Source organism: Sciurus carolinensis, chromosome 9 (assembly GCF_902686445.1).
Source record: "Sciurus carolinensis chromosome 9, mSciCar1.2, whole genome shotgun sequence".
Taxonomy (NCBI): domain Eukaryota; kingdom Metazoa; phylum Chordata; class Mammalia; order Rodentia; family Sciuridae; genus Sciurus; species Sciurus carolinensis.
This window is the reverse complement of record NC_062221.1, coordinates 103,348,021-103,375,377: the sequence shown is the minus strand read 5'-3', so window position 1 is coordinate 103,375,377 and position 27,357 is coordinate 103,348,021. Positions and strand designations below refer to the sequence as shown.

The 27,357-nt window shown below is 33.0% G+C and overlaps 1 protein-coding gene across 4 annotated transcripts in view; it reads left to right on the top strand.

Moving 5' to 3' along the window:
• Nucleotides 1-27,357, top strand: part of Cadm2 (cell adhesion molecule 2) — a 1,011,411-nt gene that overhangs the window by 887,170 nt on the left and 96,884 nt on the right. For all 4 annotated transcript variants that reach the window (XM_047563029.1, XM_047563030.1, XM_047563028.1 and 1 more), the window contains one exon: nucleotides 18,640-18,730. In XM_047563029.1, the coding sequence (XP_047418985.1) occupies nucleotides 18,640-18,730 (91 nt within the window). The remainder of the gene's footprint in view (nucleotides 1-18,639; nucleotides 18,731-27,357) is intronic.

Here is a 27,357-nt window from a genome sequence, read left to right as displayed (position 1 = left end):
GATAATACCTTGGTGTTTGTTTCTAGGGACAGTAGATCATGGCTTCACATAAGTGTACATGTGCAATGTACATGGTGTAGAAATTTCCATGAATTGGAGAGGGGGAAAGTAGAAAGGAGATTTGGAAAAGAAAGCAGTTACTTTAGAATTCGTGGAGCATATGTTTCAGATTTCCCTTTTACTTAAAAATATTCCTATTGCAAATGACCTCAAAGTTCAATCCAAATGGAGAAACATCTAGAATTTTGGAACTGCCAGAGAAGATAGCATTGCCTTTTGTGGTGAGTAAAAAGAGAAGATATATATCCTTGCAATAATGGAAACCTTTATGATTCCATCTAAAACAAAAGTACTGTGCTGTTGTGCAAAGTCAAGTCTGACAGGAAAATAAGAGGAGTTGAACACATAGTGCCAAGGAGCATAAAAATAATAATGATGGAAAAACATAATAGGAAGTATTATATTAGGGTTAAGTGCTTCAGCCATGTAACTTTATTACACATAATTTAGAAGGTTTTAGCCTATAAAATATATTATAGTAACATATATTTCTTTATAAAATATTAATTATATATTTAAATACTGTCACTTTGATGGAAGAGAGGTCCTTTAACACTAAATTTAAAAAAAGCTGCAGACTTTTTGCTATGAACCACAAAAGCTTGCAAATTTCAAATAATAGGTAAAAGATTGCTTTCCAACTGAAAATCTGTGAAAGCTATGTTTTTGTTTTTGTTTTCAAGATGAAAACTCTTATTCATCTTTCTATTTTTACACAAATTTCTTTGAAACAATGGCTTTTTATTTTTTATTTGATTTAATTTTTAGAAAAGATTGTATGAATCAGATTTTACTTAGTTCTCAGTAGAAACAATGTATCTGCACTAACAGAAAGAATTGTGCATAGATCACAGAAAAGAAGAACATAACTGAATGTTCATTTTTTCTATAAGTGACATTGACAAAAATTACATATTTTCCATTGTGGAAAGTAAAGAACACAAAAGACAAATTACTAAAATATGAAAGAATTTTTTTTCTTCTAAGAAGGAAATTAGTACTATGGTATTGAACTGCCTACATGGTAAAATAAGATCCTACATTTTAAAAATGTGTGTGTATTAAAATATATATTATATATTTCATCAAATCATGAAGTATTATGCTATCGTTACTATTTCTTTGGAATTGCACATTTAATAGTGCCCTGCTATGTCCATAAATTGAGTAATTGTTTACACATATACCATTAATATTTAAAATAATAAATACTGTACTTCTAATAGTTTCTAGAGGAGACCCTACATGTGAGCCCAAAAGAATTGCTTAGATTGATCTTAGCAATAATACAGGGAAGAGAGAAGAGAGGGAAGGATTTAGGGGATACTACTACAGTGTTAAAATTTTTTGTTACATGAGATCAAGTTAACAATCACTTTAAATAAAAAATGCATTATGTACATTTAAAATAACAAAAACTTGTTAAATAATTTTATTACTCAAATCATATCTTCATAAAGAATTAAATGGTCAATTTACATCATGAACTATACATTTGATGATTTTACATATTTCTATTATGCCAAGAAATTATAAGTTAATCCATTTTTTCTCATTAGCATCTTATATTTTTAAATGTTAACAAAGTATTTGTAAGCAAATCCTGCATTATGTCACTTTAAGATAATTAGCTTTCGCCTTAAATAACTAAATTCGTGACTACACGTTTTCCCTACTTTTCCAGACCATCTAGTGCACTCCATCATGAATTCTCCTTTCTGCTTTTCTTCTCAGTAAAATTAAAAAACTTCTGGTTATTATAGAAAAGAGTCAATGCAGTTGGATATGCAGTTCCCTAATTCTGTTGTTTATATATTCTTTTTCACTGTGAGTATTCAAGATACAGAACAAAAATATTTTCAAATATAGGCAGAGATTTTCATTCAGTGTACTTTTGGCTAGTTGCACTTTTCTCTAACAAAATAATGAAGTCCCCACCTACCCAATCCATTTTACACCAACCTGTATACTTGTCTAGCCCTGGTCAGGTTAAATTGCCCTGCTAATTTTACCAACTGTGCTTTCACTACTCCTCTACTTAGTTTAGAAAACACTGGATTAAATGTTTCAGGATATGTGGGCTCATTAGGCAGGAAGGTGTATGTTCTAGGTAGCATTTAAAAATAACATATCTAGCTCATCTGGCATCTCACTTGTGAAGTGCCGATTATCTAATTATCTTGTCTACTACAAATTATGTATGGTCCAGGAGCACAGAATAAAAGGAGAACTCAGAAAGATGAAATGAAAGCCATCTTTAGGTTAAATTTTTCAGAAATTAAAATCGACTGTTCTTTCAACTAACAAAATACATTTTTTGCTTGCAGGTGATTTTAATGGAGCCCAAAATATTTCAAAAAGTTTATGAAATGATACAAATGCTAGAATCATGATGTACTCTATGCCTCTTAGCAAGATGTTTCCTTATATTAATAAAAGTAGCCTAGTTTGAGATCACTGTAAAAGAACCCAACAGTTTTTTTAAAATTTTGGGGAAAATACATTTGTTACTATGTTACCCATAGTAAGTATTACCAGCAAATTTTATTCATTAGAAAAATAGGTTTTCTTTTATAAGTAAGAGAAATATTATATTTAGTCCCTGTAATATAAAATTGAGAGTAATTAAACCACCAGGTATTTGAAGTCATCTGAATTCAAAGTTTCGAAGTGTTATTATGTTTTATGTTATTAATAATAAGCAACAAATTCTGTGTTTTTAAATCCAAATAAAGAGATTATATTTTTAAGTTGGGTTTGAAAATTTTTAAATTAATAAATTCTTATGTTAAAATAATCAATGCACTTTTAACTTTTCCTATTTGCTTATCATAAAGATGTATTTTGGACATGCAAATTAATTTCATAAAGAAGTAAAATAAAGCAACAAAAATATGAAATATATGTGTATTAAGGGCAGAATATATAATTTTCAATTAATATTGTCAATTTAATAGAGAATTAAAAACTATAAGAACATGAGGCAGAAATTATTTTTACTGGTAAACCCTAATATTAAGAAAGTAAGCACATGTTGTAGATACCTAGTGTCTTTAACTTTTAAATTATCACCTTATTCTACTTCATAAAATGTTTTAAAAGATACATAATTTTCATTTCCTTCTTTGAAAATTACTAGATATTTAATGTACCAGTATTTTGCAATTGTTCTAGTTCTGATTTCTATAGAAATGATCACAGATAGTTGAAGAATTTTTAATAGGAAAATACATAGAAAACTACTATAATCAATTAATATATTATTAGATATTACTAGATTAGTTCTTAATATACCAAGGAAACGCATCATCAGTATTTGTTACATGGTTTGATATCCAGCTTTTATTTTTGTTTGTAACCAATAGACTTTCTTTTCAGGGCAGTGTTAAGTTTGCAGAAAAATTGAGCAAAAAGTTCAGAGAGTTTCCATGTGCTTTCTCTCCCAACCCAACCACCCTCTTACATGTTTCTTTATAATTAATTGTTTATAGTTATATAAACAATAATATACATAATCATTGTTTATATAAATTTTAAATGATGAATTTATATAGGTGATGATGATGATGATTGCTGTTATTATTATTATTATTATTATTATTTTGGTACTGGGGATTGAACTGAGAGGCACTTTACTACTGGGGCACAACCCAGTCCTTTTTATTTTTTTTAATTTGAGATAGGGTCTTGCTAAGTTGCCTAGGCTGACCTTAAGCTATTAGATCTTGTCCTGATTTTCAATTTTTTTTTTCTTATCATTAAATTGTAAGACATTTTCATATATCTTGGCTATCAGTCCTTTATCCTATATATTATTTATATTTCCTCCAGTGTATACCCTGTATTTTCAATCTCTAAACTGTAACTTTCATAGAATAAAAGTGTTTTAATGAACTCCAACTTAATCAACTTTTTATTTCATGGATCACACATTGCATGTTGTATCTATAAAGGCTTTATCATCAAACCCTGGGAAACTTAGACTTTCTCCTTATCTTCTAGAAGTTTTATAGTTTTATGTTTGTTATAGTTTTATGTTCTTTATACTTAAGTCTATGATTCATTTTGAGTTATTATTTTTTAAGAGTAACTTTTGTGTTCATGACTTTGAATGTTGTGACTGACTAGCTTTATCTATAATATTGAAAGTAAACACTTATTCTTCACCAACATCTTTAAAATTTTCCATCTATCTCCTGATTATTCTAAAATTTTTTAGATGTTTTCTTCTGTCTTCTTTTGTCATTATGGTCAAAAAAATTAAAGATTCTGAATTCTGAACTGAGATCATAAAGGCTGAAACAATCAATATAAAAGCAATCAGAACTGTCATGATGGAGCTTTGATTTCTAGACTTCTTTTAAATGTTCATGAAAAAAAAATCCAAAACTTGAGCAACTTTATAAACAAAGAAAGTGCAGAAGTGTAGGTGACAGTAATTATTTATATCATTTTTGTGTAAACCTTGGCTGCAGCAGAACTGTCCAATACAGTTTTCTGCATTGGTAGAAATGTTCCATACCCAGGTCCAAACTGGGTATAGTGACATGTGATGACTAAGCAATTGAAATGTTTCTTGTGATTAAGAAACTGTATTGCGGATTTAATTTTAATTAATCTACATTTAAATTTAAGTAGCACATGTGATTGGTGATTGGTCTATTGAATAGCATTACTCTTAGGATGTCTTGATACTCTTTCTCATTTTTATCATAGTTTGGAGGCAAACGGTGAGTTAATAGTATAGTAATTCTAGGATGCTGAAATCTCAAGACTTTTTATAATATGGGGAATGCAGCAACATCATAACTTTAAATTTTATCATAGATTTAAGAATATTTTATATCAATATATTTCAAATTTAAGCATGTTTCATTTCAATGTTTTATCTTTATTGTGGAATAAGATCATTTAAAATCTATTTCAAAAAGAAAATTTTAACTTTCTTGTTTGGAAAAATCTCTAAGAAAGAAGAAATGCAAATCATATTATTCCCTAAAAATAACTGAAAACTGCTAGGCACTGTGGCACATGCCTATTTTCCCAGCAAGTCAAGAGACAAACTAGAGGATCAAAAGTTCTAGGCCAGCCTGGGCAACTTATTGACACTGTCTCAAAATAGAAAATAAAAAGGACTAGGATGTAACTTTGTGGTAAAGCATACAGGGTTCAATTCCTTAGTACTAAAAACAAAAGCAAAAACAAAACCTATATCAAATACACTTTAAATAATTTAAGATCAATTATATAATTGTAAAAATGTGGAATAAAATAAATAATATATTGATTCATTTATTGCCTGTATTTTTATGACCTCTAGATTCTTTTAAGATCTTCCTTAAGGTTCATTTTTATGTTAACCGCATATTCCTTCTGATGTTTTCTTAAACCACTCAGTTTTGCACATTGCCAAATACATGTCCTAAAACTTGTTTGAGTCAGTTACGCACTCACTTAAGGTGATTTCTTACTGCCTCTAACATAATACCCAAACTGTTCAATCTGACACACAAAGCTTTGAAAATATAACCCCCTATAATAGTGTTCTCAATGTTCTCTTCCATATAGCACACCCTACATGGTTCCAGATGCCTCATCTATAACTCAATTTTTTTATTAGACACTGATCTTTTGGTCATCTTTCCTTCTCAAATTCTGTCCTCTTCCTTCCCTCTACAAAAATTCTACCAGATCAAATACTGTATATTCCCTGAATAATTTAAATGCCACTTCTCCGGTAGCTATCATTATTTCTGTCAAATGTGTGTAATCTATTCCCTCAGTAACTACCACATTGCATCATGGGAGTACTATGGTGCCTACAATTTAGAACTTCGTAGTTTTTTTTTTTTTTTTTTTTTTTTGCAGTACTGGGGATTGAACCCAGGGCCTTGTGCTTGCCTTGCAAGCGCTCTACCAACTGAGCTATCTCCCCAGTCCAGAACTTTGTAGATTTTGAGTTACATTTTTTATTAATATTAAATTCTTATGGGTTACTATTTTTTGTGGTTATATAGCAGTTGCACAGAGATAGCAGTATGCCTTGTGCACACAGTGATTTATAAACATTTGCCAAATAAATGAATGATTGCCACTAAAGTTATTTTCACTAGAATTTAAAGGAATTTAATACACTGTTGAAAGGAAAGTACCTGATAGTTTTGATCATTGCCAAAAGAAATCTGAGTTAAATAGAAATTGAGAATTTGAGTTTTACTGAAAAATTACAGAGAGGAAAAATAAATTGGACATATTAGTAAAAGGCAATTTTACACATGGGAAATGAATAGCAGATAATTCTTCAACTGAAATGATTCTGGTTAACCCTTGCCATATCACCACACTGCTCCCAAAAACATGTGATGGACCTTGAAATATGGGTCAAGTTTGATTTATGTTTTATTTCAGGTATCATCCTGGCCTTACTCAGACTATTTATACATTTATTTCATTTCAGGAATAAACAGCAATATGAGAGAAAGCCAAATATCCCATTAATCAGTGCACATAGTTTTCCAATTCTCTAGCTTTCCTATTTTGTAGTAACAAGGAAGACATCTATAGGTAATGAATAGAGTAGTTGGGAATATTTTAGAGGAAAGTTTTATTGGACATTTTGCACCAGACAATTCTTTATTGTGCGTATTGTCCTGTGCATTTTACATTATTTAGTAGCATTCCTAGCCTTAATCCATTAGATGACACTGGTACACCCTTCATCTATCCCCTTCATTTTAACAAACAAAATGTCTATAGACATTGCCAAATATCTTTGCAAAATTTCCCATAGTTGAGAATTTCTATTTTAGTGTGAACTCCAGTGGCTTCACAAAGGTGAAGTGGTATACACACTTTTCTTCAAAATTAGTGTGAGTACCAAGAGATTTTTATAAAGGTGTTATATCAGTTCTTTGGTTTGGAAACCTTTTTATAATAACATTGCAATAAGGCAAATATTTATAAATAAATCATCTGAAAAATACTAAAATCTTTATTAAATTTCCCTTAAGAAAGATTTGTTGTGGAAATATTTTTGTTTTATTTGTGAATGAGAATCATACATGGATACCAATAACAATAAATAAGATAAGGAACTATATTTTAAAGGAAAGTTTTCATTTGTCAAAAAGAAAAACAATGTGAGAGGGTGATATGAAAGAGTAAGAGAAAGAGAGGGAAAAAAAAAAAAAAAAAGAGGAAGAGAAAGGCAGAGAGATGTCATACACAGACCAGAACATTGATGGTCAGGATTTAGAATATGCAGATCATATGTAGTCAAAGAGTCTTGGACTGGATTTTAATTCAGAGAGAGAAAGAACTGATTTTGAGGAAGGAATGTAACAAAAAGCACTAATCCGGGCTGGGGATGTAGCTTAGTTGGTAGAGTGCTTGCCTCACAAGCACAAGGCCCTGGGTTCAAATCCCCAGCAGTGAGGGGGCGGGGGGAGCACTAATCCCTAGTGTAGTCTAGGAGAAAACAGGAAACACAAACTTGTTGAAGTGTGTTAAGATCAGTGTAGGGAAATATCAAACTGATTTATGATTGTGGAACTTGGTCAAGTCACTCCTTTGAATTTTAGTTTCATAATTTGTACAATGGGTTGGGGTTGGTGCCACATGCCTATAATCCCAGTGGCTCAGGAGGCTGAGGCAGGAGGATCCTGAGTTCAAAGCTGACCTCAGCAAAAGCAAGGCTCTAAGCAACTCAGTGAGATCCTATCTCTAAATAAAGTACAAAATAGGGCTGGGGATGTGACTCAATGGACGAGTGCCCCTGAGTTCAATCCTGGGTACCCACCTCGCAAAAAAAATGAGGATCGTTAAATGAATTAATCATTAGGTAGTATTCACATAAAATAATGTTTGAGGACAAATAAAATTACAAAAATAATTCTTTCATTTCAACCAGTGACCATGTAATACTGTGAGCAATGCATTTGACTACTGTTAACAGTTTAAGTTATCTTTGTTCACTTCATAAATCATACAATATGGAAGGATTCCATAAGCCAATATTAGGTGTTAGTCTTTGGTTGTTTCTTTTCTTTGGTAGTTTTCCCATCATTCATAATGGGTTAAATGTTGCTTTTATGTAACTGTAAGCTCCTGTTATAGTTTGTTAATTACAGAAGAAATAAGGTGGGTTTCTTACTGGTGACCCTTTTGATTTGAAGGATCTTTTAAAAAATTTTAGTGTTGATAGATATTGTTGAACCACTGACACCAAACACTTTAAGAGCTGTGCTTTTAAGATGTTCCATTAAGTGATTTAATAGTAGCTTAATCACAAATCTGTTATCTTCCACAATCTTTGTTAAGAATATAGAAAATCCATTCCATTGGATCAATATCTTTACTTTGATTCTAAACCTGAATCATCCAAATGGAACGTGATAGTTTCTTACATCCCAAGTTAATAAAACTTTTGAATTTTTGTTTAAAAAGAGGAATATTTGGTTCATTAATCTATCTCTCCATTGTAATTGTGTTTCTTCCTAAATGAGTCCTAGAATTTTTCAGATAAAAGAAATAATGCTTAAGAAAAAATGTTTTCTTCATATTTAAAAAAAATGTTAAGATTGAGTCAAAAGAATGACATATTTTTTCCTAGAAAAGTCTTGGAGAACATTTTACATTTAAAATAACTTCACATTTTGTGAGGTTGATAGTAAGGACCAAGACAGTATTTTTGAAAGAATAAATTCCTTTTTTTTTTTATTAAAATCTTGTTCAAAACTTTCTCATTTTCTTGCATTTTGTGAGAAACAGATTGTAATTCATTTGTCTATTCATTCGGCCTTGTGTTAGTCAGCTTTTTATCATTGTGACCAAAATACCTGACAAGAACAATTTAGAGAAAGAAAAATTTATTTCGTCTCATAGTTTTAGTGATTTAGTCTATGGTGGGCTGACTCCATTGCTGTGACCTGAGGTGAGACAGGAAATCATGGCAGAAGGGTGTGGCTCAGGACATCTGCTCAGTTTATGACATCCAGGAAGCAGAGAGAAAAGAGAAAGGGACTCCTGAGAAGATGAAGCCTTCCAGGGCATACTCTCAGTGACCCTCCTCCTGTAGCCATACCACAAACACCCAGAGTTTCCACCTGTCAGTTCATTAAAAGTAAGATAAACTGATTAGCTTATGGCTATCATAATCCGATAATTTTATCTCTGAATATTTCTGCATAAATACAGAAGCTTGGGGAGGACAACACATACCCAAACCATAACATTCCTTCCCTGGACCCCCAAAACTTATGTTTATCTCACGTTGCAAAATATGTTTAGTTCATTTCCAAGAATCCCATGTTCTTAAAAGGTCTCAGCATTTCCCAAAGTCTAAGTCCAAAGTCTCATCTGATACTCAAGACACTTGTCTATGAGCCCCTGTAAAAATCTAAAAGCTTGTTATGTATATCCAACATCAAATAGCATAAAGTAAGCATCCTCATTCCACAAGAATGAAATACCATTATAGAAAGAAGGAATGAGGCCATCACTGATGGGTTGCAGTCGTGGAGTTAGCTGGTGAGTGAGTCAGGACGCCTGCATCACGGAGGTAGCCGGTGGGCACCCAACCCACCTGCCTGTGGAGCTAGGTGGTGGGCAGCCAACCTGCCCAACCACCAGGCCCCAAGACATACACCATCACTGAACAACTCCGCCCAACTACCATTCTGAGGTCTGTCGCCATCACCGAGCAAGCCGAGCAAGCCGGCAGACCAGCCAGCCTGCCTGCATCGTGGAGCTAGCCAGAGGCTTCTTTATAGGCTGGTGCAGGCATTTTGAATTATTCCTGAGGGCATGGCCATCATCATTGGAAAGGCAGCTCCCTTCCTGAGACACCTACAGGAGACTGGTGGACCTTTGACAGGACTCAGGATTCAAGAAGAGGAGGTATTGAGAGACTAGGGACCAACTCAGAGCCACCGAGTGAGTCTCTCCCACTGATCGGGCTCCCCAGATGGGGCAGTAGTCCCAAAACACAGGGAACTTCAAGAAGTAGAGTGGCCCAGTGAGACAACCCTGCTGGAGCCAAGAACCCAGTCAACCAGGAGCATTGCAGAGAAGGGCCGCACAGTGAGAGGCATCGTCGCAGAGTGAGGGTCCGAGACCCAGGCGGTAGCTCTGGTCCCCAGGGAATGTAGCAGAGGAGGGCTGCTCAGCGAGGGAGTCCCTCCCAGGGCCCGGCTACCCAGCCCAGGCGGTAGGTCAGGACCCCTGAGAACATCGCAGAGGAGGGTTTCCCAGTCCAGGTGGTATTCTGGACTGAAGGGAACTTCTAGGAGAAGAGCTGCCCAGCGAAACTTCCCCACCGGGTGAGTCTTCCCCCCTGGGCGAGGCTTTCCCACCAGAGTAGTAGAAACAGAGACACAGGCCCAGATCAGACGTGCCCCTGTTTGCTGCCTAGTCCTCCTTTGGCTGACCATCAGTCAACAAGTGGAGGTGCCTCTGACCACTAATAGGGAATATATCCCACCTGAAGGCCACAACCCCTAGAGGGGCAGCTTCCTAGTGGAGCACCGCATTATCAAGTTTCTCCAAGACTTCGCTACTGAAGGCTAAGAGGTGAGTTATTGGAAATCTACAGAGACAATATTAGTCAATAGAGGAAATCTGCAATATCCCAGAGTTTCACTACTAGAGGGGTAGATACCTGAGCAACATGAGAAAACAAGGGAAGAAAATATCCCAAACAAACCTAGATGGTATAGCAATAAAATCCAAAGACAGCACAGCAGAAGAAATGTCAGAAAGGGAGTTCAGAATGTACATAATTAAAACGATCAGGGAAGCAAATGAGGAGATGAAAGAGCAAATGCAGGCACTGAATGATGAGATAAAAGAGCAAATGCAGGCATTGAATGATTGCACCAATCGACATTAAAAGAGCAAATACAGGAAGCAAAAGATCATTTCAATAAAGAGTTAGAGGTTGAAAAAAAATCAAACAGAAATCCTTGAAATGAAGGAAACAATAAACCAAATTAAAAACTCCATAGAAAGCCTAACTAATAGGATAGAACACCTGGAAGACAGAACCTCAGATATTGAAGACAAAATATTTAATCTTGAAAATGAAGTTGACTAAACAGAGAAGATGGTAAGAAATCATGAACAGAATCTACAAGAATTATGGGATATCATGAAGAGGCCAAATTTAAGAATTGTTGGGATTGAGGAAGGCTTAGAGAAACAAACCAAAGGAATGAACAATCTATTCAATGAAATAATATCAGAAAATTTCCCAAATCTGAAGAATGAAATGGAAAATCAAGTACAAGAGGCTTATAGGACTCCAAACACACAAAATTACAACAGACCCACACCAAGGCACATTATTATGAAAATACCTACCATACCAAATAAAGACAGAATTTTAAAGGCTGTGAGAGAATCAAATTACATTCAGAGGGAAACCAATATGGATATCAGCAGATTTTTCAATCCAGACCCTAAAAGCTAGAAGGGCCTAGAACAACATTTTTCAAGCTCTGAAAGAAAACGGATACCAACCAAGAATCTTATACCCAGCAAAACTTACTTTCAGATTTGATGATGAAATAAAATCCTTCCATGATAAACAAAAGTTAAAAGAATTTACAAAAAGAAAGCTGGCATTGCAGAACATTCTCATCAAAATATTCCATGAGGAAGAGATGAAAAAACAACGATGTAAATCAGCAAAGGGAGGAACTACCTGAAAGGAACAGACAAATAAAGGAGAAACCAAGTCATGTCAAAAAAAAAAAAAGAGACAAATGACCAGAAATACAAATCATATCTCAATAACCCTGCATGTTAATGGCCTGAACTCATCAATCAAAAGATATAAATGGGCAGATTGGATTAAAAAGAAAGATCCAGCAATTTGCTGCCTGCAAGAGACTCATCTCATAGAAAGATAGAAAGAGATACCCACAGACTAAAGGTGAAAGGATGGGAAAAAACATACCATGCACATGGACACAGCAAAAAAGCCAGAGTACCCATCCTCATATCAGATAATGTGGACTTCAAGGCAAAGTTAGAAGGGATAAAGAAGGACATTTCATACTGCTTAAGGGAAGCATAAATCAGCAAGACATGACAATCATAAATATCTATGCCCCAAACAGTAGCTCATCCATATAAGTCAAACAAATCCTTCTCAATTCCAGAAATCAAATAGACCACAACACAATAATACTAGGTGATTTTAACACACCTCTCTCACCACTGGACACATCCTCCAAACAAAAATTGAACAAAGAAACTATAGATCTCAATAACACAATCAATAATTTAGACTTAATGGACATTTATAGAATATACCATCCAACAAAGAGCAAATATACTTTCTTCTCAGAAGCACATGGATCCTTCTCTAAAATAGACCATATTTTATGCCACAAAGCTAATGTTAGCAAGGACAAGAAGATAGAGATAATACCTTGTATTCTATCAGATCATAATGTATTGAAATTAGAAATAAAAGACAGAGTAAAAAACAGAAACTACTGCAACACCTGGAGATTAAATTGTACGCTATTGTATGATGAATGGATAACAGAAGACATCAGAAGGAAATTAAAAAATTCTTAGAGGTAAATGAGAACAAAGAAACATCATATCAAAATCTCTGGGACACTATGAAAGCAGTACTTAGAGGAAAATTTATTTCATGGAGTGCATTCAATAAAAGAAGAAAAAAATCAACAAATAAATGACCTAACACTACATCTCAAAGCCCTAGAAAAAGAAGAACAGAGCAACACCAAAAGTAGTACGAGACAGGAAATAGTTAAACTCAGAGCTGAAATCAATGAAATTGAAACAAAAGAAAAAATAGAAAAAATTGACAAAATAAATAGTTGGTTCATTGAAAAAAGAAACAAAATTAATAAACCCTTAGACACACTAACAAAGAGAAGGAGAGAGAAAACTCAAATTACTAAAATTCAGAATGTACAAGGAAATATCACAACAGACACAAGTGAAATACAAAACATAATTAGCAGCTATTTTGAAAACCTATACTCCAACAAAATAGAAAATCTCAAAGACATCAACAGCTTTCTAGAGACATATGAATTATGTAAACTGAACCAGGAGGGCATACACAATTTTAAATAGATCAGTTTCAAGTAATGAAATAGAAGAAGTCATCAAAAGCCTACCAACAAAGAAAAGTCCGGGACCAGATGGGTTCTCAGCCGAGTTCTACAAAACCTTTAAAGAAGAGCTCATTCCAATATTTCTCAAAATATTTCATGAAATAGAAGAGGAGGGAACTCTCCCAAACTCATTCTATGAAGTCAATATCACCCTGATACCTAAGTAATTTTCTGTTTAAGAAATATTCCCAATGTTTTGAAGTATGGAAAAATTACAACCTAGAAGAAAACCTACAAATAATTTAATAAATATAGACAGAAAAAACATAATTTTAAAAATATATTAATAGATGACATAGCAAAGGTATGCATTGATAAGATTGAATTAAATAGTACTTAATTTCTCAATTTTATTCACATTTGGATTAGTAAAAAGATCAATGGTATGTGCATAAATTTAAGTTTATTTTATAAAATCTGTATCATAAAACCTATTGTATAGTACATCATTCCTGAAAACATTCATTTTGATATGCAATAAAATAATTAATATAAAAATGTTTAGATGTGTGTTTCACTTATTAAAAGAAACATTTTGAAGAAATCTTGGCCAGTGAAGAATATATATATTCCTTCACATTAACATGACTTTAATAGTAAAAAAGAGCATTTATATACATGTAAATATATACTTTAGAATTTATATATTTATATATAATTTACATATGAATATATGAATGCACATATATATGTATATGTTAACCTGACACTTCTTGATCAACTCCTTAATGGATACAGTATATTAAAGATAAAAATAAAATAATAATGACAAATTTTTGTCATTAAGTAAAAATTTGTCAGAATACAAATTACTTCTTGTTATTAAAAAAATATTTGAGAGCAAATTCAGAGCAGTAAACACACTTCTATAGAATCTGACGTATTACTAATGTAATTTTGTGTGTATTGCTATGTATCATGTATAAAGAGAAATTAATGATATTTTATGGTCATAAAATCTAGCATTTTGGCATAATACCTTTGTAAATCTGTTCACAATTGAGTGTTTTTCCTGCCAAGACCAGATGATGAGAGAAAAACAGTATATACATGTAGTACTGGTATTAAAAACGACATTCCCATTTTAAATCATGGGATATTATTATCTAATGATATCTAAGGCAGAAAATTTGTAACAGGAAGACAATTAGCAATATACATTTAATTAATGTAAATGTGAGCTAAGATTAAAAGTTAATCTAAGGTTTGTGACATAAGTATTTAAGAGTAATTATCTGTGCAGCAGACATCAACAAAATTTCAACTAAGCACTCAAAAATATTTCATAAGTTTGTACCAAATTTATAATAAGATGCATCAGAAATTTTATTGCCTTTATTTAGTGTTATGGTTTGGATGTGAGGTATTCCCAAAAAACTGACCTGTGAGACTTTGTGAGAAAGTTCAGAGGTGAAATGATTAGGTTATGAGAGCCCTAACCCAGTTAATTAATCCCCTGGTGGGGATTAAGTGAATGACAACTGAAGGCTGGTAGGGTGTGGCTGGATGAGGAGGTTCATTGGGAACATGCCTTTGGTATATATATTTTATATCTGGCAAGTAGAGTCTCTCTGCTCCTGATCATAATGTGAGTGACTTCTCTCCTCCTCACTCTTCTGCCATGGTGTCTCAACTCAAGCCCCAAGGAATGAAGCCAGTCATCTATGGCCCTCTGAATCTGTGACCCCATATAAACTTTTCATCCTCTAAAGTTGTTCTTGTCAGTTCTTTTAGTTACAGCAGCAAAAAACCTGACTAAAACATTTAGTAATTATTTACTCAGCTTAAACTTAGTATAAAGCACTATGCAAAACACAGGATACAGCTGTGACTTAAAAAAAATTACATAAGGGTGAATAATATGTAACAAATGCATCTGAACAAATTAGAGGGTAATTGATTACCCTTAGCAAATGTCATTGAGTTAGGATTTAAAAGATATGTAAGAGTTAAGATACTCCCAAAATGCAGCATTTCCGACAATTTGTATGAAGTTAAGATGAAACATTCTTTAAAGGACCTGGAAGAAAGCATAAGTGCATGTAACTCAAAGAATGAAACAGATAGTTAAAGGACAAGAAATTAAAGAAAGACAGATCATGAAGGACTTATATTACTTAATATTTCTTTTTCTTTTTATCCCGACAGTAGAGGTTACTATGTGAGGTTTTAGTCAAAAAGTTGATGTGGGACTTGGATGTAACTTGGTGGTAAAGCGTTTGCCTAGTATGCACAAGGCTCAGGTTTTAATCCCCCTTACAGCAACAAACAAAATGGAAAAAAAGGAAAGAAGAAAAAATTGATGTGATAAGATTCTTGCTTAGAGAAGATAATTTTGTTTAGTTCTTGAGTAGGATTTAGAGGGCTATAATACTGACCCAAAGGAAACTGTACGTTTTTTGGCAAACTAGACAAAAGAAGTGATTTTGGAGGTATGAAAAATAAGTGGATATGAAAATTATGTAGCAGATAAATCTACCAGATTTTATGGATAAATTATAGAAAACAATTAATTAATTGATTATAGAAAAGATCAAGGAAAAGAGACATTTGATGGTATCTATCAATCTAATGATTGCTAGAGGAGAGACATGTCAAGGGGAGGTTGCGGACTTTGAATTCATTTTGTGAATATCGAATGAGCCATGTCTTTGAGACATGCTAAATAGGTGTTCCATATAAGAAAGTATGGCTCATAGAGCAGAATTTCTCTGTGTCAAAATCTGTGAATGATTAGTAGATAGAATGGGTTTGGCTCAAAGGACAAAGAGAAAAAATTATATGAGAACAGATTCTAAATCTTTTTGTTCCTGACCCCAAAATTTTAAGGGTTAAATAGAAAAAGACAACCCAGTATAATATAAAAAGATTAGCCAGTGATCTAAAGCAGGATTGTGTATGTACGTGTGTGTGTGTGTGTGTGTGTGTGTGTGTGTGTGATTGTGTATTAAGAGGGGAAATTGTCAAAGAAAGTCAGGAAGATTTCTTTAAGTTTTTATCTCCATTTTAAAATCATCTTTGCAGTTTTCATATTCATTTGGAAAAATAAAATTAATCAACATTTTTAATAATTTGAAGTCAAATAATAAGTCTATTGTATCATGTTCCTTGATTTTTGGTATCTTGAAAGTTATTTGATTTATTCTTGCTAGTTTCATAGAAATACATGCTTAGTATATTTTCTGCTTTGGCATTTGCTTATAATTGAAATTCTGTATGGCAGATCTAAGGGGAATGCTGAATCATACTTCAAGGGATCATTTGCTTTACAAATCCTCACCTCTAATAAACTACTTAAACTGAACAGACAGAGCTAGGCAAAATCAGAACATATTCTATGTTTGTCCTTTACCACAGTTCTCTAAATTTACCCTACTGAAGTAGAAACTGTGATGACATGACATATCATTTTGGCACAGACCAGTACTGTTTTATGAGCAGAGCAGTAGAGCTCTGAAACTAACATCTCTCCCCTTTACCCAGGAGTAATCCTCAACCAAGCTCTAATGAGCATTGGTAAATATTCCATATATACTCTTTCTCTTGCCCATCAAGTCAAACAACTGCAGCATTGTCCTACATCATCTCTCAGAATTGCATACCAGGATTGAACTTAGGTTGCCCGAAGTGTAATGTGCTCAATAACAGGTTTTATTTGCCTTATTTATTCCTTCCCTTCCTATATAACTTTCCAGGGTCTACTGAGATGACAACCCTCTCCACATAAAAGACATGCTTCAGATTTTATTTGTTAAAATACTGTAGTTAGAGCTTTCCAGAGAAATAGTGAGTAGTGTACACATATTTTTTAAAAACCAATATACTATAAGGCATTGTTTATATGCTCATGGAGGCTGACAAGTCCCCAGTTGTGCAGAATGGCATCAGGTTAGAGACTCCAGCAAGTCACTGGTGTAGCTCCAGCCTGAGTCTGATAGTCTCAGAAACAAGACTTGTGGGTTTAATCCCAGTCCAAAGGTGTGTAGGCTCAAGGGCAAGGAAAACCCAATGCTTCCATTCCAGACCCAAGATAATCAACTTCGTGTTATTATAATAGAACACCTGAGATAATGAATTTGATATGGGAAAATATTTATTTTGGCTCACAGTTTCAAAGTTTTCAGTACTTGGTTGTTTGACTTTGTTACTTTGGGGCTGGGATGGCACAGTACATCATGGTGGGAGCACATTTGGTGAGAGGAGACTTGTTTACCTCCTAGTAGCTAGGTAGCAAAGAGAAACACAAGAAAGGACCAGGTTCCACATTTCCACATATCCCCTGCAAGGGCACACCCCCAATGACTTCTTCCACTATGTACCCCCCCACACCACCCATAAAGGTTCCACAGTCTTCTAATAGCACGACATGCTGGCAAACAAGCCTTTAATACATGGACCTTTGGTGAACATTTTAGATCCAAATTATAGCAAATCCAAAGATAGAAAAAATATAGATGTTCCAGTCAAGGGCTATCAAGCAGGAAGAATTGTCTTCTGCTTGGTGGAGAAATATGTCACATTTCTTCTATTCATTTTTCTCTGGAGATTGTTACATACCACAGTTATTTACCATGACATATATATGGGATTATTTGTAACCAGGATGAGATTTTTGCTTATTTTATGTTTTATTTTATTTATTTATATGCATTTGCTTAATGGATTAAGAAAGAATGTCTATTGTCTGTGTATTTTTAGCTTGTATTTCTCATTTCTTCTAAGAAATGTATACTCTTGTGTTGATTAAAGAATTTTATATATCTTAAATGTTTTGGGGTATTCTTGATTCCTTCCATTGTGATGATTTTATTCTTAAGGAAAAATAATTTTCTAAAAATTTTGTTGTAGCATATAAAACAAAATGTTAACTTTTAGTAATATTATACATAGATTTTTAAATTAATTTGCCAACTGTACTTTAGAGCTAGCAGCATGTGCTCAGTGCTGTATTACTGTATTTTCAAAGAGATTCTCCATAATGCTTCTGAGAAAGAACTTGATCTTGTGTTCATTGGGGGTTCTGTATTATGAGGCCCTGGTATTCCTGCAACAATGAAAGTGTTGTTATTCAAATGCACATAAATGCATTCAGTCCATAATAATAGTATTCATAGCCATCTATAAATAGTTGAAGAAACAATTGTATGAAATGCTTGATATTCCTCTGAATCACTTTTGCAATTTCACTTTTAAATTCAGATTTCAGTGGTGTTCATAAGATATTCAGATATTTTTGTTAGCTTTGCACAAGATACAAGCTTCTTAAAATTACATACTGTATTTCATCAAATGTAAGCAATCTTATAAGAATAAACAATTATAAGAAATATTATAAATGCTGAACATGCAGATAATGAATGCAGTTATTAATTATTATGTCATGTGTGTTTAATCATTTTCCTTAATATTTCTTTCTTCCTAGATACACCATCAGTTAAGATTATACCATCTACTCCTTTTCCACAAGAAGGACAGCCTTTAATTTTGACTTGTGAATCCAAAGGAAAACCACTGTAAGTGATTTAATGAGCAATAAAGTTTTTCACTTTTTCTTTTATCCTCCTTTGATTGCAGGGTTTAACTGTAGAAATCCACTGTGTTTATCTTTTCTTAGTGGGCAAAGTGATCTCTAGAACAGAAAACCCCATGAACCATGTCTTCATTAAGTGTCTGTAGAAGATTGGTTTTTACTTTGTCATCTAGTGAAGTTTCTGGGAAGATTTCCAGCTGTGATTCCCCTCACCCCCACCTCTCCCTTTTTCTCTCTCTTTCTCTCTCTCTTTTCTTATAGTAAGATATTTCAACCTTAGAATTGTAGGCTTAATCAGTCATAATTTATATCATCAGATTGATAATAAAATTTCTACATTGCTGAATTTAGTTCACCCAAACAAAACAGAAAATATGGAAGCATCCACAAATACGCTCAGATTTTAAATGGGAAATCATTTCCGAAATAAGAAAATTCAAATACATGTTACCTATGTGGCACCCAATGAGACATAATTTGTGAATGCAATAAACTTGGTTATTATGAATGAAAAGTTCAGAAGCTCAATGTTTTCATTATTAGAATAGATGTATGCTAATGTCACCTCAACTCTAAACTTTACTTTGTGGTGTTAATGTTTATAAACAGCTAACTCATAGGATCCCTGTTGTTTTATGTGAAATTTAAATGTGAATTTTTCAAATATAAATCATTTAATACTGTGACTCTTCTAATACAATAATAGTCTTGGCTTAGCTTTTTGCTTGATTTTAAAAATGTTTACAATTGATTTTCATTCTCTTTAAATTTAAATAAAAGGAATTTGGTTGTACTCTGTATATAGCTACATGAGATAGCTTCTGTGAAAATTAGGTTAAATGACTAAAAATTTGCTTTCAATAATATATAATTTATTTAAGTGTAGGTATCATATTATCCCATGAGGAAGCTTTCTTTAAAAATTGTAAGATAGAAAAAGAACAAATAAAAAAATTGTAAGACAGAAACCTGATATTCTAACTTCTCCACTTGCATACCATTATCTTTTTAACATTCTCAGTGAATCAATGCCTTCTTTATTATAGATTATAATATCTTAGTATTATTTTCTCTTTAATAATTATTTCTCAAAGATACAAATATACTAATTTCAGGAACAATTTATGGTTACTCTATTATTTTTCTATATTTTAAAATATATTAGAAGTCACTTCATACCTCAAAAGGAAATGTTTTCTTCATAGTAACTTGGCTACATAGACTGCTCAACTCATTTTTATAATTCTAACTTTCTGAGGAACTTAAGGTGTCTACAGAAAACATTTTCTACTACAATATTCTGGTTTATATGTAACTAGTATATTTCAGCATTATAGTTTGAGCAAGATATTTTTTGGCCATAAATTCAGTACTTTAGAGAAAGAAGTGTAATGGACTTTAGTCAGCTTTAGACACATTTAAATGCTGAATTCCTCTGTTTCTGTGTATCCACTATCAAAACAAAAATCTCTTTCTCAAGTATCTTTTCCATCTCAACTCTTGATTCTTTCTAATGTTATTTTCAAACTATGTCTTTTCCTCCTCTCTTTTTTTTCTGTTTCTTCTGACAATCACAGGAACCCACATTTGAAGATATGAAGGAACATGAGGAGGATAAGGACAAAGCAAACAATTTTGTTTTAATTCTTTTGTTTTTCTTCAGATTTATCCAAAAGTGCATATGTGTACACGTGGATATAGTCAATCCATGTGGTTAAATGTACTGAAGATGTTTAGGAATAAGTGCTTGCATGTTCAGAGAGCATCCAGTTGTCTGTCTGTTCTTGGATGTTATGCCTACTCCAACAAGAGCAAAATAATTTTATTCATGAGAATAGTTGAACAATGGGGTTTGTGAAAATGTATTTTCAAGTAGACCATGTCACTCACTGCAGATACAATCAAATAGAGGTGCCATATTTAGCTAGAAATAAACTTTGATGTATAATAATCCTCTGAATTGCAGATGAACACCAAGCACAAAATCTCTTTTTTGGTGGTGGGGAGGGATACTGGGAATTGAATTTAGGGGCGCTTGACTACTGAGTCATATCCCCAGTCCTATTTTGTATTTTAGTTAGAGACAGGGTCTCACCAAGTTGCTTAGCACCTCACTTTTGCTGAGACTGACTTTGAACTTGAAATCCTCCTGCCTCAGCCTCCCAAGTCACTGGAATTACAGGTGTGTGCCACCACATTGGCTCTTATTTTATTTAAGAAATAGAAAATATGACTTTTCTCAGATGATCCTGATTAGTCTCACTTTTTAAACAGAGAAAGTAAATAGATAAGCTTCCTATTTTACAGAAGAGCAAACCAAGTCTTGAAAGTGTGATTCGAATTTTCCTTATTTGTGCAGATTTAAGATTGTTGAGTCAGGACTTTGAGTTCAGTCTTTCTACAGTTTATATTCTTTCAATTATTTGCTACTACTTCAACTGCTGAGTCTAAATTGTCACTTGGTTGGCCAAACCTATTTTTGAGAATCTATAATGAGGCTCACAATTATTCTCAGCACTGAAGTTGAAACCCTGGATGCTTTATAGTAAAAAATTTGTTAGTCTCATATATATATTTATCATGCTTTCTTCTTTATTTATGCTCTTTATAAACACTTGCAAATTTCTACTCAACTGGCCATTCTGACATGAGTTTATTCCCATATAAAAAGCCCTAACTTGTACAATTAATTGAGCAATTAACTCATATGCTCCATTAGGGCTGAAAATGGTTATTATATTTGACCTTTATCCTTAGAGATTGCAGTGTTGTAACCTTTATGCTACGGTCAACAGATAAATACAAATTAACATATTTTCTTATATTATGTTTTCTTATCCATTTTTGCCGTTTTATTTTGCCTCTCTGTAGGCTGCCAGGTCATTGACAGTAAAGTTATGGTCAGCTTCTTTGATTTCCTACTTCTTTTAGACCGCTGATTTTCTTGCTTTTCCTAATTTTCTTGAAGTCAACTCACCTCCATTTTCAAAGTAACTCTCACTTCCAATAAATGAAGGCAATTAACCTCTTTGAAGACAATTTGCCTTGTAGCCTCTCTGCAGTTTATATTCTATCTCCAGCAGTGCCACATGAGGCAGATAGGTCAAAAAAGAAGTGAAGACTAAAAAGAAAACATTGGATTTTCCCAGAAGGAAGTCTTACTGATCATAAAGAAAATACTCTCATTAGAGCAAACAGAACAGAAGGTAAATTGAAATGGATTAATCAAGGAGTTTATAGGTAGTGGAGAAGGAACAGAATCACTAATGAGAAAGCTATCTACTTCAGAAATTGATTCATAAAAAGTGGAAAAGGAATGACAAAAACTTTGAAAACTGAAATTTAAAGTTAAAATATAATTCAAAAGCATAGTAGGGAGGCTGCTTATATTTTAAGATAAAATCAAAGGAATGAGAGTAAAAATGAAGTCTGTGATATCACACGTATCCAATGGGCAGGTGAGAATTGCCTGTTCACTCTGGTGATCACTGCCAAAGTTCCGCTCCATTACATCGCAGCTATTGCACCTGGTTCCCCATTTTGTTATTTTGGCACCACTGAGAAGCAGCACTATGTCTCAGTTCAGTTGTCTCCCCAGACACTTAATTTCTATGACCGTTACTGTTTACCTCATCTACCTCTAATGAGCAAGTCAGAAATGTATAATGAATTTATGCTTTCTTTACATCTTCTAACTAACCTAAAGAATATCTTTAATCCATGACCAAACCTTCTTTATTTCTCAAAAAAAAAAAATGTTTGACCAACATATGGTTTCTTGAAGAATGAGTTATTAATCATTATTAGGTTTATTGTTAGCAGACAAAATAACACCATTATCTTTTGTGCAAGTCATAAAATGATGGTGTGGCCCAAGTTGTATTGAGACTCATGTTGTAGGCTGCCCTGCTGCATGCTAATGTTGTTTTCCTTGTTCTAAATGTGAGGGCCCCAGTGACTATTTATGAACAATCATGCCTTATTTGCCTGCTTTGGACTGAAGCCTTTTGCCATTTTTCTGTGGAACAGCTGCATAACTTGGGCCAGAACCAAATTGTTCCACTTGACACTACTATAGAGCCATTCTATTCTTTCCTTAAAAGAGAGATTACTGTACATGTCTGTCTATTGTTTTAATTTTAGTTTAAAGTGAGGACCAAGCTAATGCCAGCCACTTTTCTTTCAAGTCCCCAGAGTTTTTGCAACCCTCTTCTTTCTTTGGCTGAATTCCCAGACAGCTTTCAGGCAGCAGCATTCTCCATTTATAAAAGTGGAGGGAGAAAAAAAAAAAAACTTGATATTACATTAAAGTCATGACCTTAAATGGTGTGGGGTTGCACCCCACAAGCTATGTAGAGATCATCAGTCATTTCAATTCCATGTTTAACATTTTATGAATTCCAAAGAGTAATGGGATATTTTCAGTTCAATAAATGTGTTTTTGGCATTTATTATCTAAAAGAAAATAGTGATAGAATTTGATAAATTTTTCTGTGCATCAACACAGTGTTTATATTTCATATTTTACCTTCCGGTAATCACAATTTTTCTTTTGTTCTTGGCATAAATCTAGTATGCACAATTGCACAGCAAAGAACATCCCTAATCTGTATAAGAAGAAAGATTTTAATCTTTAGGAAGACAGATCACATACCACATAGCAACTAGTGAGGTGTTGTTAAAGGAACAATTACATGTCCATTTTGGAAATGATAAGAATTGAGGATAAAATTTGATATGTATGTATTAATTCATTATTCTATCAACATAATTCATTTAAAAAGACAAAAATTAAGGCAAAACACTTTTACATCAAGCTAGTTTTTTCAGCCTGACATACCTTTATACAAATCACAGATTATTTGTTAATTGTTATGCAATGCAATTAGTCAAAAGAAATGGCAAAACATTCCAGAAGTTAATGAAGGCAAGTTATCATCCAGAGTGAATTCACTAAATAGGAAAAAATATGATTCTGAAATAACAATGTAGATCAATGAGGATAGCAATTCACATAATTTGACTTAATATATGAAAGGTGTTATTAAAGAATATCTATCTCTTTCCTGCTCTAGAAAGTTTTCTAATTAACCATCAAAGTCTATGTTTATGTTAAGATAGTATGATTAAGCTGTTATGCTCGGGCACAAAATGCTTTATGGTGTAGAGAGAGAAATCCAGACCTGAATTTGGATTATAAGTGTATACTCTATGTCCTCAGTGTTTTTGAGCAAGTTACGTGACCATATCGAGTAATTTTTTTAATTAATAAATTTTATTTTTAGAGTAGTTCTAGGTTCATAGCAAAATTGAGCAGAAAATAGAGATAGTTTCCATGTATCTCCTCTCCCCACACATGCATTGCCTCCCTCATGATCCATGTCCTGTGCCTGAGTGGTACATTTGTTATATGGATGAATCTACACTGGCCAATCATTGTAACACTAAAGTCCACCATTTATGCTAGGCTTCAATCTTATACAAAAAGTAATTTTTATCCCTAAAATTAAGAATTGAAATTTAGTAAATAAATTGTTTAAAGATTAATGACCATATATATGAAATGTCCATTGATAAATAATTTTCTATGCATAAGGATAATGACAAATTATTATTTGGTCAAGGAATTACATAAGTGTATCTCAGCAATTATCAGACTCAGAAGTCTTAAACATATATTTAATATATATGCTGATATTGGGCTCCTTTATCAACTCTGGAATTCAAGATTCCAAGCAGAATAAACACATTCTTAAACAATGTTTTGAGCTTTTATAAGCATGTTTGAACATCAAAGAAACCCAGATTAAAGTCAAGGTAAAATTCATATAGAAACTGGGCTATTTATTTATTTATTTATTTATTTTTGTACTGGAGATTGAACCCAGAGACCCTTAACTACTAAGCAACATCCCCGGTCCTTCATATATATGTGTGTGTGTGTGGGTATAATTTAGAGACAGGGTCTCTCTAAGTTTCTGAGGCTGACTTTGAACTTATGATCTTTTTGCTTCAGCCTCCCTAGCTGCTGGAATTACAAGCCTGTACCATTGTGTCCAGCCCTAGTCAGTACTATTGGGATTACAGAGACTAGTAACCAGTTAGTGAGTTTTGCCAAAGAATGAATGCAGAAAATCTAGAAGGTCTTAACCCAAACTGAGAATGGCAAGTGTCATGAATGGTTAATAATCCAGGGTCTGTGATATATAATATCTTGTTTTATCACAATTTTATAAGTTTTCTCATTTTTGATGGTCATATTGAAACTACACAACTGCCTTGTGTTAAAAGTCTACAAAAGCTGCTATAATAATATCCATTTTGTAGATGAAGAAAAACAAGTCTCCTGGAGGTCATGTGACTGTATGGAGTCACCTGTTCTGTTAATAGTAGAATTGAGATTACAAACAAGATTTTTTTTTTTTTTTAAATTAACAACACTGGTGTTTTGTAGTCTTGCTTGTTCAGTGTTTTCAATTCTATCATATTGATTTTCACAATAACTCAGTGAAGTTGACAAGAGTTAGGCAACTTTCATAAATTGCAAAAAAATTTCAAATTTCAATCAAATAGTTGTAAAATACAGCAGTTATTTAAATCCACACCAGTGTTAGCCTCTCACAATATTATCTAAAAAGTTTCTAAGTGGACCTAAACCTTTCTCAGTATTCTGTCTAGACTTTATATTACTTTAATAATAGTCACTAACTGTTGAAATTATTTGCTTTTAAAAGCAGATTGTTACATTCTAAATTTTATGTTGACTGCAGATTATAATGACAAAGTAATATTAGTGCAAATAGAGTACCAATTCAATATAATACAATGGAAAGCCTTAGAGGATAAATAAAGTAAGGAAGAAGTTAAAAGAAAACACTCTTCAAGAACATGTCTTTCTTTTTAAATATCATACATAATATATTTCCAAACTGACAGAATAAACATTATTAAGGTGTCTTTATCATATAGATTCCTGTATAAGCAGTCATTGTTAATAGAATGTTAACATTCCAGAGAATGTTTTTTTTTTTTTGTTTTTACACTGTGATTTGGTATCTAGAGTGATATAAAATTGTTACAACTGATTAATTAAAAATTAAAGGCAATATAGTCAGTTTTTTCTATTTTGTTTTCAAAGGTAGAATATTAGGAAATCATACTGGGAGTTCTAAATTTCCATAATTAAAAAAATACATTCATGCGGTGTCCTTCCCATATGAGTTTCTTTTCTGAAGCCCATATGGTCTTTTGCTTCCATCTCATGGCTTGAAAATTTAATCACACATTGACTCTCTGGAAACACACAAGTGGTTATCTTGGAAATGAGACTGAATATATTTGGTTTTGTTTTTGAAACAAGAAGCTGACTCTCAGTAATCTCTACTGCTGTTATTTAGGCTGGGCATCTGTGGTGTGTTGGGCACTCAATCATTTTCAATTAAATGTTCCAATGTCTTATGAAAGTCCCATAAGAGCTTGCAGAACCACGATTATAGATCCATAGAGGAAATGTACTTCTTGAACATTTCCAGGTAAGCAGTTTTCTTGCAACAAAAAACCAATTATTTTGAGGGATTATGTAAATGTTCAGCAGGAAACCTACAAAGATGTCCCAATATATTTAAGACATCTTTGTGGAATGATGCTCTCATATACTTTGACTAGACTGTTAGGATAGGTACTTTTTGACTCCTTGGTTAAAAAATTCATAGTTTAAAAGAATGATTTACTAAAGAAATGTTGGCCTATTCTTCTACATGTACCATTCAATAATATTTTCTTTTTCTCTCTGCATTTTTTCTATAATACATGTCATAAATCTGAAGTTAATATACCTCTGGTAGACACCAGTACAATTTACTGAAAAGTGAATTATTCTGTGCCTATAAAACCAATTGTAAAATATTTTGATTGTCACTTCTGTATAAATGTGTGGAGGGAATAAATGTTTAAAACAAAATTAATTCAGAATCAGTGTAGAGATTTGGTATTATTTCAATGATTGAGAAAACTTAGAAAACTTATTCCCTGGAAAGCCACTTATTCAAAGAAATTATCTAAAAATTTTTCTTGTGTTGCATACTTTTTACACAACAATCTCAATTAAGACATTACCTAAAACAGGCAGTAGCCTCTGAACTTGAAGTTGTAAAAATAAATTTAAGCAGCAAACCATATTCCATTATTGGAAATATGAACATTTACAAATGGTTCTGATTAGAATAGAATTTCTCAGTGATCAATGAGGGTCTTAAAGCCCAACTCTTACAAACTCAGATCATCAGAAGTATCTGAGATGCCTATTGAAAAGAAAAAGAAAGGAAAAAAATAAAAATTTGTAAAATGCAGAAAAAAATAGACCAGCACCTGCAGTGACTTGTGGGCTGAAAAATTCACTAAAATGTGAGCAGTGATGGATTTAAGCACTGCCACTCAAAACAGCGAGTACAAGGATGAATATAGTGACATGATATTATAGAAGCAAGAGTGAACATATAACAGCCTTTCAGTGCAGGGACAAGAGCACCCACAAAAGATAGCAGCTCTTCCTGCAGGTCACCAATGCAGTGTTTTTAAATTGCAAGTTGCGGTTTATTAATGAGTCACAAA